We start from the raw sequence: 12,762 nt of genomic DNA on the forward strand, positions 1-12,762 counted from the left end.
AGCTATCAGTTTAGGCAGGAACCAATAGGTACGCAAGGCAATCTACTTTCACCAGTCTAGAAATATTACTTCAGCTAAAGTTGAACAATCTAGATTTTACAATTTATATAAAACCACAAAAACAAATCTATGAAGGAAATAGTGCTGATGTAATTTTTGTAGTTCCATTCACTCACGTAAGTACAAATGACGTAAAAGATATAAAATAATATTATTCATAACTTATTTTGACAATTCAATAAATTGTATTACATTGTGGTTCGTTGCTGAAAAATATTGTTCAATTTCAGTAAGAAAAAGGTCTGGCGTTCAAATCCTGCGAGGAGTTTTTATTATAATAATAAATCGTATTGATAAGATCTAGGTACATACCTATCCTTGAGTTTAACTAATGTCAAAGCCAGTCATCGTTAGGTACGCCTACCTAAGTACCAGTAACAGATTTTTTTGCAGTAGATATTTTAGTTAGATTTGTTAGCTTCTTGCTGACAAATTAATTGCATAAAAACTCATAAAACTAATTTATTTCTGTAAATAGGCTTTAAAAAAGCACTTTTGCACGTCCCAGTATTAACCCTACCACTGCTTCAGGACAATAAATGGGCCAGTGCTGAGAAGAAGCAGCGTAAGAAATTTAGACACTATTTTCAGCCTCTTTTTCAAAGGTTTACAGGCTTTAAAAATACATAGTTATAAATATTTATGTGTGCTAGGCATAAATACAGTGTTGGGCTAATACTGCTTTGTTCAGTGTAAGATTATAACTTCTTGCTTCATCATCAATTCAAGAATTATTCGTTCTGCTTGATTTGGGGCAAGCCAATTGTTATAAAAAATATCATCCCCAATTGGCCCTACCGGGTGTCGAACCCGGGACAGGGTGCATCGCTCACAGATCACACGCACGCTGACCAATGGGGCGCGCGCACGCAAATGTCAAGCCACGCACGTGTTCACACTCACAACTTCTATAGAGATGATAACACCTCCCAAATAAATAAAATTGAACCAAGTATTAAGAGTCCCCGCAGGCTACCTACTTTTTTCAGTCGTTCTTCATACAAATTAAAAGCCGACCAAACTATAGGCTGATAAAAAGTCTCTAGTCTGCGAGACTCAAGTTGTCTCATTTTGTAAAGTTTGGTCATAAAAATAATTGACAAGGTGACTTGAATACCTATAAAAATACTGAGCAATACTTCAATCATTAAACTATAAATATAATAATACACTAGACCAGACATTATTCGTCTAACAACAATCATTACCTCAGTTAGTATCAGTCACTCTAATAAACCTTGATTTTACAATTACCTTTTACTAAACCTAAACTATAAAATGTTAGTCTTGATTTTAAAGTTAATATCGATAAACTCTTAAAATAGTTAATAAACTTATAGTAAATGACAGAAATATCATAAAATGCGGCAATATTTAGCTTGATAATCGTCCGTCAAAGCGAAAGACAAACGTCAAAAAGAAAATGACGTCACAAATATTAATTCACAATATCATTACGCAATGCCATCAAATATTATCAGATGCCATAAACGGTTCATGAGGTGGTGTTGCGTGTTCTATATACGTTACTTTCCCCAGCCCAATAACAATTGTACTAATTAATGGACAAAATGAGGAATATTCGAGCATTTGATACTTGATACAATTTATTTGTACTACTGTTGTGTCGTTAATTTTTATTGGTTGTATGTTTAATTGGTGTTAATGAAGTTAAGAGTTATTTTAGTCTAAAGTAGTATATCTTCGGAACTGTAGGTAGTTACTTTAGTATTGACAGCTTTCAGTTTCAGGAAATTATTATTTAACTTAGAATTAAGCATCTATCGCAACTGATTTAATTACACAGGGACAGAAAGCTATGTATCATCTAGCTGTGCCTATATCAATATTCATTACTGTCTTTGTGAGAAGTAGGTATGTAGAGACAACTGCTCTACAAGTATACTTGCAATTTTCTTGTAAAATAATAGCTTACTATAGTGCCACAATCTTTACTTTGATGTGCCATCCTTGTATTTAATGTTATACCTAGAAATGTCTATAGAAAGGGCTTTCCCAGTGGACGAGAGCTTTCAAAGGAAATATTTTCTTTACTGGCTTTTCTAGCTACTGTCATGCAAAAATGGATACATAATAAGCATGCAGATCATTTATAATATATGTAAAATGCATGATTTGATAAAACTGTTATTTGACTATGAAATTTTTGCATGTCTTGTAGACGAAACATGTTGAACCTTATTGTTTTTGTCTGACATCTGTATTGTACCATGTTTCTGTGCAAATAAATGAATTTGAATTTGCAATAACTCGTAGTCAAAAAGTTAAGCTAACTGGACAGACAGACCCTAGGATTAAGCTCAGATGAAGCTGAAAAAAGCTTGTAAAAAGCTACATTGGATGAATCCACAGATTACGGAGCACAATAATAACATCCAAATATTTCAAACCATGTTTTTACTTTTTTTATTATAAAGATTTAATCATACTTTTTTAATTTCAGTTTACATGTCTGTCTGGCAGTAGTTATCTGTTTTTTAAAAGGTTATGAAAGACTGTACGGATATATTGAAAGAAATGAAGTTTTTATCGTGTAGATTCATCTTCTGTACGCGAAAGTTTCTGTTAAGTAAGTATAGCACAATAAGCTGAACGGATTTAAATAAATAAATATAAACAAGTTTTATCCATGTGGGTCATTCCACAAAAATATGTCAACTCTTAGTCCGCGCCACATTTCACAAGAAATATCTGTACCCCCAGTGAAAAGGGATCTAACTCGACTTAAATCAAAATTGACTTTATAACATAATGTGAATCTCTGAAAAATTAGCTATTTTTGTATCTAATCGGTATGTTTCTACGACGTATAGAAAAGAAAATAATTTTGTGCCAAATGATATAAGTAAGGCTTTGTGAACCAATTTTGAGTTTTCTTTTGTGTATATTGATACATGTCTACTTTTAACAAAGTGTACCGGAGGCTTCTTTCAATTTTTTATTGTGTCAAGAGGTACGACTCGTGTTACTACTTTTTACACGATTGAAGTTGTTCAGATTGAATTTGTGATTAACAATATAAGATGACTCATATTAATATACACAAAAAAAACTATGTATTGTTGGTTGGTGAAAAAGAATGTAACTTAATTTATATCACAAAAAGTAAAAGACAAATGATTATTTATTTTGTGTATAATGATTCAATTAGACTAATACCATTAACCACAAAAGTTTCGTACATGTGTAAAATGTTATCAGTTACTTAGATCAAAAACATTTGAAAATCGCAACTAATGATTTGGTTAATTATTTGGTGTAAAATGATATAACTTAGCCCAATTGTCAGATTAAAGGAAAACATAATGCGTAGTTTNCCGTCAGGCCCTAGCTTTAAACGGCGCTAGGGACTAAGTTACTAGTTAGGGAATAACGTTTTTTATATAATATTATTAACAAAACAACTACATTAAGTATATTAACTTATCTATAAGTGTTAAGGTTATAAGTTTTATACTTTATTAAGAGTCACATAGGAGTAATGTAGTATGAAAAAACTTAAAATTATAATTTATCCTAAAATAAAGCATAAAATGACTGGCCCTTTTAGACATAACATAATTAATACATAAACTATAATTTACACTAATAAAGTATTCAAAAGCATCTTAAAAAAGTTTAGGACAAAATGACGTCGAAAATATACAGATTTTTATGGAATGACCCATGTAAAGTAAATACTAGTGAGAGTGCTCGAGTCTGAAGGTCTATTATTTGAACCTAGTTCTTATGTTCAAAATTATAATAACTTCAGCATTTTTACCTTAGGCATTGTAAATATTTGTTTGGTGGTTTTCCACGACGCATTATCCCAAAAATATTTTCTTTTTGCGTGTTGTCGAAAGACAAATTGACGATTAATAATTTTGTGGTAGCTCGATGTCTTAACGATTGTCTCCTACAATACATTGGTTTCAAAACGGAATAACATGTTTTCACGAATGTAAAATACTTCGATTGCTTTATCTAAGTAAATATCAACGTTTCTCCTACGATTGCGTGTCTACATCTGTCAAACATTAAATTTATTATTAGAAATTCTGTTAACACTGAAATGGGGGAATGTTAGCTGGAAAACGAAACTAATTATTGATGACAATACGATTTATTTGATTGTATTCGCATCTGCGTATAAGATAATTGCATGTAATTAGCTCTTTTAATGTCTGCCATGCTCATATAGAATGTACGGTTAGACGAAATTACGATACGTTTCGAAAAGGAGTTTAAAAACTAAATGCCTTATCATTTTTTCCCAGTCAACTGTTTACTGAAAATATAAAATTGGTTAGGTTATTTACTACGAGTAGGTACATTCACTTTTATTTATTTATATAAATTCTTTCTATTTAATTATATTAACCGGCAAACAGTGGTGACTGAGTTTGTTGCGGCGCTTTTTCTCAGCACTTGCCAAATGTTGGTCTCGAAGCGCTGGTAGGGTAAAAAGATTATGAGACAAGTAGAGGCTCCTTAAGAGCAAAATGACGATTTGTAAGAACTATTTATTAGTCTAAACAAATAAAGAAATGACTTTGACTTTTAAATATATTTTCTAGGCAAGGATCTAAGCAAGCATATTAAGGCTTGTTTCTAAGTATCTAACAATTGAAAGATGACATATCTCTACAGCCTAATAATGCAAATCTTGGCACATTAAGGCTGGGTTGTACCACCTAATTTTGACAGTAACTATAACGAAAACCTGTGTTTTTTGTATGGAGTTTGACAGATTTTTGACGTTTGTCAAAGTTAAGGTAAGATGGCGCAACCCAGCCTAAGAGTTTCCGCGTTGCTTCGATTCTCATCTCCAAGAATAGGTACCAAAATAGACAGTAGTACACAAGTTTGAGTTTGAAGGTAGTAAGGTCTTTACCTACACCACCACATTTTTGTCGCAAAATCGCATCTATTACAGCTACAATAAGATCCATAATATTTAGCTTGATGTGCCGTCTACATTTGTGTAGTACTCGATAGTGGCGATACCCAATCAATCAGCATTGGTCACTCTCGGCAACTGCGTTTCTATTGTATAGGGCTGTCGGTGTAAGAGAATTCTACAATAAAAATAATAAAATTAAAGCTTTGAGCAAAAGGAGTAAATCTACTTGAGCCTATATGATTCATGTTTGAGTGTCATTACATAATAAGGTTCTTGTATTCAGTTACAGGACCTTTAAGGTCAGCGTGATTGATGAAAATTATGAATTCATTTCACTCTTTAACTATGTCAGAGAAAACTTAAAAACAGTTAACTCAGTCATTTTTCCTCTTCTACTAAGTAAATATCATTTGGAATTTTCCCGGAAAATGAAAATTCGTTTTCTCCATTTGCCTCTGGTAAATTAGACGGCCTCGCACCTGCAATGGAGACAGGTTTTTGATGAAAAAATGTAGAAACGTCATGAATTTTCCCTGGAAAAAAATTCCACTGAAGTCAAAGTTTAATCTTTCCAGTGTGTCCCTTACGTCCTGTATAATTTAATAACTAAATAAAGCTTCATACCAGTAAATTCATCACACAGACAGGACGGTCACGTGGTCCGACGTCACGCTTCCAATTACGTGGCGTTAACGCCGTGGGAAGTAGCCAGTGTGGGTCTGAGCTGGTGGAAAATTCATTTCGCATCAATTGCTTTTCAGTTTCAGAATTTCTTACTGTTTGCAATTTCGTTTTGTGAATTATATTTACTAGCGACCTGTGCCGACTTCACACGGGAGTTAGGTATGTATCATACCTTTATCTAAACGTTACTCTTGAATTTCAATATTTATTCAAAAAATATTTGTTTTAACGTAGCGTAGTTGAAAAAATGTAGTGGTAAATATGGATCTTTGTTGGTATTACGTATTACTAGATGTATGCAGAGATTATTTTGAGGAAGTTTATTAAGTTTAACTGTTAAAATAATTGTCTTGAAAATGAAAATATTTTATTTTTAAATAGGCCCAGGTTACATTTTGCATTACAAAAGAATGAAATGTTGTTTCCCATTTAAACCTAGAAGAAGGATAGTATAGGCTCTCTCTCTCTCGATTTAATTTAATTAGTTAAGTGAATGTACTATCGTGTATACTGTGGTGAAATCCAAATTTTAATGTTAATTGCGCATTAGTTGCAGTTACAACTTAATGATTATCGGGTTAATGTCACTATTAAACACTATTAATGTCTAGTATCTACCACCACACCTTGATTGAAATGTCTTTCTCTCTAGTAGGGTTTTATAGGCCTTGTGATATTCCCTCCAAAAAGCACGAAGCTTGATTTTTAGGTGTCATCTTACCTGGATCGAATCATGAAAAGACGTAACTGATTTTAATAAATTTTCCAGGAGCAACATTTTTAAAGAAAATTTGAAGTATGGAAAATGTGTATTTCGGCCCTTTTTAACTGTCAATTTGATACTGAATTCTTTGTCACGATCTTTTGTGATGTTATAAAATGCATATTTTTAAATAATCGCCATTTTGTTAGTTACGCCTTTTCGTGATTCGAGCCACGATTAATAAGGTTTGGAAATGAAAATGAAAAACCCCTTGTGTTAAACTCAATCTGGGATCTCCACAATAGTCCAGCTGCTTCGGGTGATGGACTGACGATTTCTCGAAGATAGTTGGCTGTGATTGGTTGCTAAAACAGAAAAAGCTTCTTTGGAAAGCTTTCAAGTAACGTCCAGTGTTGAACTATCATTAACTGAAATTATACATTTTCTTACTTACGCCGCTATTATTTTGCCAAAAAACCGTTTTTACTCGTTCGTAACTAAATAAGTTAACCTAGTGTTACTAACATACCTCGCATTACAAAGATCATCACTCATCGTGATTCATATTGATGGCAAGAGTGTATCGACTAGGAAGCAGGGACGTAGCTACTAAGGGGCAAGGCTGGGCAGTGTCTTTGGGCCCCCGAATCCTTACCAAAAAATCTCAATTGAACTGAACTTTGAAATATTCTCCCATTTTCAAAATAATTTCGAAAGCTGTATCAGGAGTAGGTAAGTAAGCTTAATGACAATAAACTTGATAAAACCTAACCAGTTTAGATTGCACTGGGGCCCCATTTTTTTTTTGCCCCAGGGCCCTTGATTACCTAACTACGCCACTGCTAGGAAGAAGAAGAACATACTCGTAGGTAAGTACACCCGTACACATACAGTTAAAACACGAATGTTTCTTTTCGAAATTACAATAAGGTAACCTCCTCAATTGCAAACCCAACATTTATACAGAGGTGGGTAAACATCACGCTCTCCAATTATGAGGGATACCGCGTGGGAAGTGGCACATGGCAACATTGGCAACCCTTGGTCGTGGGGTGAAACGTAGAATGTGGTAACAATGCTTTGTTGATTAACTTTTACTTTAGTGGTGGACTAATCGTTTCGTTTATTTGTGTGGGAAGTGGTAATGTTTATGAGGAGGAGACACGATAGGTGAAGGTTTGGATAAGTTACGACTATTGGTGTTTATTGAAGCTTTCAGTTAGGTCAAGATGTAAGCGCGAATTTTTTTATTGAGTAAATCGGACTACGCTCACTGTTAGTCAGCAAAATTACATTTTACAAATTAATTCCTGTAACTTCGTTGTCGATAAACTAATACATCCCATGTTTATTTTGAAAATATTTTAAGAGGCTTTATTCATATTTTACAAATTTATCTGCATAATAATTATCATCATTTGTGACGACAACGTGTGTTGTCCTTCGTAGTAGGGAAAATGCCGACTGATAAAGGATAAGGTAAAACGAATGCAGCACGGCAGGTACAAAATAAAATCCCAAAAAATATTTCCGAATAGATTTTATTCTTACAGACAATTCCATTATACTTTTATATACTAAAATACAGATGACAACAGTATGTACCGATATTAACACTTAATCTAAAGTACATACTTATATTAGGTAATCCTGTTTTATTTAAATCGTCAGTATATCTTTTGAAACGCAGAACCAATTAATAAAATTTTCCATAGATATAATTTAAAACAAAAAATAAATATATAACACTAAATAAATTAACACCAAGTAGTAAATGAAAAGAATATTCAATAATGTGTGAGTATTGTGTTAGTACTGTGAGGTTTACTCAAAAAGTCAGGAAGAAAATTTAAAATGTACAGTACTTACTCGTTGACTTTGTATTTTCAATTAAGTTTTACAGTTACTCGCGGTTTACCCACAGATAGGGTGTTTCAATGTTGCCCATATGTAGTACATTAAATTACATTTTCAGTGAAGCGAATTGTTCCGCGACTCAAAAGATAATGACTTTTCGCGTGTTATGTTCAAAACGTGAGGCGTAATGATAAGAGTACATGTGACCACAGATAAAAAATACTTTTTATGAAAAAAGTTGTTAAAAAACAGTAAAAACACTCCTTAATTAAGTTAGAACACGGCCCCTTTTTATTAAGTTGGAGTACTCTATTGATAACAATGAAAAAAAACTTTTTGAGTAAAATGATACACAGGGACGACAACGGTTGCATGTACCCTACTGCCTCGAAATAAGGAATTATTTACAAAGGTCATTCGTGAAATAAGTGACAAAAACATGTAAAAAGATGGAAATTACATTTACCCTTTGTCCTTAATGTTGTCATACAAAATGGAAAAGTGATAATTTCATGAATACTTAAAATACCATTACTTACATAAAGTACTTATAAGTACACATATACAGGATCATAGTAATTTTATATACATCTTATTATTTACATAATGCCTGCCTTTAAGTGCACGCTATATCTATCTACTCCATTGTACTTAATTAACAGTATTAATTAAAAATTAATAATAAATATACAAAATAAAATGCGTTGTAATTGCTGAATCTATCTTAAAATAGGAACCAAAATTATTATACTTTATGTAAACCCATTGTAAATAAATATTTTAACTTAATAAATTATGGATAGTTATTATAAAACTCTATCGTATTTACATTTAGTATTACTATTCACAGAGACACTTCATATTCACATTTCCTAAGAATAAATAAAAAACTGAAGATAATACGAGTTATAAATTAAAGATCCGATATTGGTAAAGGTTGAAAAATACAAAAGTTTTTCATAACTAAAGTTGAAACATCCAATTTCTGTCAAGATTTTTGAAATGAGAAAATAAAGATTAAAATTATTAGCACCAGAGGAGAAACTTATAATAATACAAGCGAAAAACTAAAACCTACGATTTACAGTAGTATTTCTTGACAAAAGGAAAATCCACAATCATTCGTGACGGCACGAAAGTTTTTCATATCTACTAAGGCTGCGTTTCCATTGGAACTAAAAATTGAATTGTCTAATACTATTGAAGAGTTCACACTACGCGCACGGTGCTCCATTCGCGAAAGCAACCTAGAGGTAGGTCTATGCTAGCGATACGAGCACGAGCTCGTACAGAGCTGTGGACGTACAATGGGCCACAGTTCCAGCTGCCCATTTACATTTTTTCTCTCGCTCTCATCAATAATGGCGATTCTTTGCGATAGACGACATGACCCGAATTGGGTAGCTGAAAGTGTGGCTCATAGTACAACGAGTCTATTAAAATCACTCTCTTCGATAGTAGTAGAGCGCGATGCAAATCCCATCAAAAACCACGTACGTCAAAAAACCGAGCCAAATGCTCGAAGCGCGCTCGTTCGAGACTCGAAAGTCGGTCCACACTACACGAATTCAGACTCAACTCGTGCTCCACTCGTGCTCAGCTCGTCGTAGACTCACCTTAGTGGAGACGCAGCCTAAAAATCGCGATTAAACAAAACACTATCACAAGGGTTCGCTGTCCAATCACTCAACTGAAAAGAACACCTCACTATTATAGTCCACTTTGTAGCCCGTCGAGCCGCCTCAGTCGTGGAAGTCCCGCGGCTCCGGCTTCAGCTACCAGACCAGACCCTCGGGGTGGAGGGGGGGCGGGGCGTCTCCGAAGGTGAACTCGGGGGAGGATGGCCGCGGGAGGACCAGGTGCTCCGGCGGAGGAAACTGTTCGGGGAACTCGCCGCCTGGCAGCGACTCCATTCCGCCTGCGAAACGACCTGCTCCAGTTATTATTTGGTACATCAACGTCAAAGAAATTGTCACTAAGATCATTAGGATTTGACAAAATCGACTGCCTTAGGTAGGACTTGAGCCTGATCTTTCTTAGGCGGGATGACTGTTAGTCACGACGGCCACATTATCAAAGTACTTAATTCCGAATAGGTACCCATAAGGTTGTAGTTATTCAAAAATAATAAATCTAAATGACAGGTAGCTAAATACGAAAATACTCAGTTTCTTAAGACAATTAGTAATTGACTGCTTTAGTTATAGTCGTTTTTTTTCGTACTTTTGAATTTTGTAAAGTGTTATAAATGATTACTCTTCGACATATAGTTCAATGCTCTTCGAAAAGTATCCCTTTCTGATGACGACACAAAAGAAAGTCGCCTAACTCAAGTATAAAAAGTCTACCAACCTGGCTGGTTGAACGGCATAGCCGGCGGTGGATGGAAGAACGGCGCATCATGGTGGAACGGCGGGCCATATCCAAACTCGAACTTGCCATCTGCCGTCGCGAAGTACGGAAACCCCGGAGGACCCTCCTCTAACCCCCCGGGGGAGAGGTTCATGGGGAACCCCCGCATCTTGCGGGAGGACCCGAAGAACGGACCCCTCCCCATTGAAGTGAGCTGCTTCAGGCGGCGCTCTTTCGAACGCTTGTTTTGGAACCAGACCTGGAAAGAGAAGGTGGTTTAGTATATTGGTTAAGAAGACAAAACAGAAAATTAGGGTCCACTTTTGGCGCATAAAGTAAAAAGCGCTTTGAAGGGAAAAACAAGTAACAAGATGTTTTTAACAGTTGTCCTACTCACAACCGACTTTTCAATTGTCAAAGTTAAGAGAATAGGAATGACCTATTGACAATTTTTTTAAAAGTAAAGATGACAAAAAGTCAACATTATTCTACGAATAAATTGACAGGCAACCTACAATTTCACAATCTACAAGAAAATTTTCAAACATGTCATTACTTATAACCGAAATTCGAGCGGACGATACCTCCGGCGTCAATATACTCACTCCATTAACATTATGTCAAATATCGAAAGTTATTCGCTGAGAACTAAGGCAAAGCCCGAAAGAAAATTACCATTACAAAACCAACTGTCATAACTCAGCCGCCGCCACCACAGACCAAAAAAAGAAATGTCATTCCAGTCGCAGTAAAGCAAAAATGCAAATACATTAGTACATTGTCGGTTTGCGCGTTTGTCGGTGCTGTACCGATGATGTTTATAGCCAAAAACCGCGGCGTTGCGGTCGCAAATAAAGTAAGAACGTATTGTTTGTATTTGAAAGAATACGTTCCTGGAAAGTTATTCTTTTGTACTTATAATAGTGTACGACAGAACCTTGTGGGAAGGACGCTGTAAAATCTTAATTAAGATGGCCCATTTTATTACAATATTCATCATTGTAAAGCCATAACCAAGCTCAATAGAAATAAGGATAATTAAAAGTTAAGCTGCAATCAAATAGGTACCTCTTCTACCTAAAAAATTTAACCAAAAGCACTTCGGATTAAAATCGCACCTATTGCTACTTGTATTAAGCGCCCTAGCGCAGGTGTTATTAAAAGCTAGTCTTTTCCATTTTTACGGAATTGCATTAGCTATCCCATAAGAACTATAGACATGAACTAATTAAAAACAAACGAAGGTTTCACGAAGTCAATGTACAGTCGCGGAATGAAAAGGTTCGTCACCTTAGTGTCGGTTTTCGCTTGCACTAGGTACTGTAAGAGTCAAACCTGCCAACATAACAGTGCAAGAAACAGTGCTGCTAACATTTAAATAAATATGACGTTTGCTAACGAATAAGGTTTTGCTTGTTTATTTTTCTATCCCATCAGTGCAATGCAATGATGACATTGACCAATGACAATATTTTTTTTTCTTTAATAGAAATAATAATGGCAGGTTGAACCAACAAGAAGGTTTTACTTTATCAATCATAATAATCTTCTTGACAAGATAAATCGTCAAACAACTTTGATCTGAATAATTTTGGACTTTACTGACGAACAGTTAAAGATTATTTTCTCTAACTCGAGATTATTCTGTAACATAGTTTCAAAAGGTAATATGTGCTCGCGATTCGTTGAAGGAATCAATTTGAAAACTGACGAACCTTTTCATTCCGTGACTGTACATACCGACAAGAAATAATAATCAGAATAAACAATACAATTAAAAAACAAGCAGAATTCTAGGAAAACTTGATTGAATTAACTCTACTTTTGATTGGCACTTTATTATTGAGTCCAATGGTTTGAAAATCAATTTCAGAGTGTGCAGGAAAATTGCGGTGACAAAAACGCGATTGTGTTTCTCATTTATTAAAAGTAAATAAAGTTGTATAAATATTCATTTATTCATTGGTTCCGTCGCATTCTATTACCAGTTGGCTATGAAAGTGTACGTTGTGACAATAACTTGATATTAGTGCCAGATTATTACTAGAGATGAACTAACTTTGGCGATTAGCTCACTAGTCAACTAATCGGGCTTCAAATACCGACTATAGTCATCGAGTAGTCGTCAATTTCGATCATTTCATATGCCTTTTTCAGAGGTTAACTATTCCTAGGTCTCATTTCGTTGCAACTACTGTAT

General features: G+C 34.6%; 1 protein-coding gene across 1 annotated transcript in view; it reads right to left on the minus strand.

Moving 5' to 3' along the window:
* Positions 1-8,243: 8,243 nt before the first annotated feature.
* Lim1 (LIM homeobox 1) overlaps positions 8,244-12,762 on the minus strand; it is an 81,268-nt gene continuing 76,749 nt past the window's right edge. Inside the window, 2 exon segments of the mRNA XM_028320232.1 lie at positions 8,244-10,140; positions 10,563-10,821. Coding sequence (XP_028176033.1) covers positions 9,986-10,140; positions 10,563-10,821 — 414 coding nt within the window. The 3' untranslated portion in view covers positions 8,244-9,985.

Source organism: Ostrinia furnacalis, unplaced genomic scaffold (assembly GCF_004193835.3).
Source record: "Ostrinia furnacalis isolate ACB-3 unplaced genomic scaffold, ASM419383v2 OfSCF7365, whole genome shotgun sequence".
In the NCBI taxonomy this organism is placed as follows: Eukaryota; Metazoa; Arthropoda; class Insecta; order Lepidoptera; family Crambidae; genus Ostrinia; species Ostrinia furnacalis.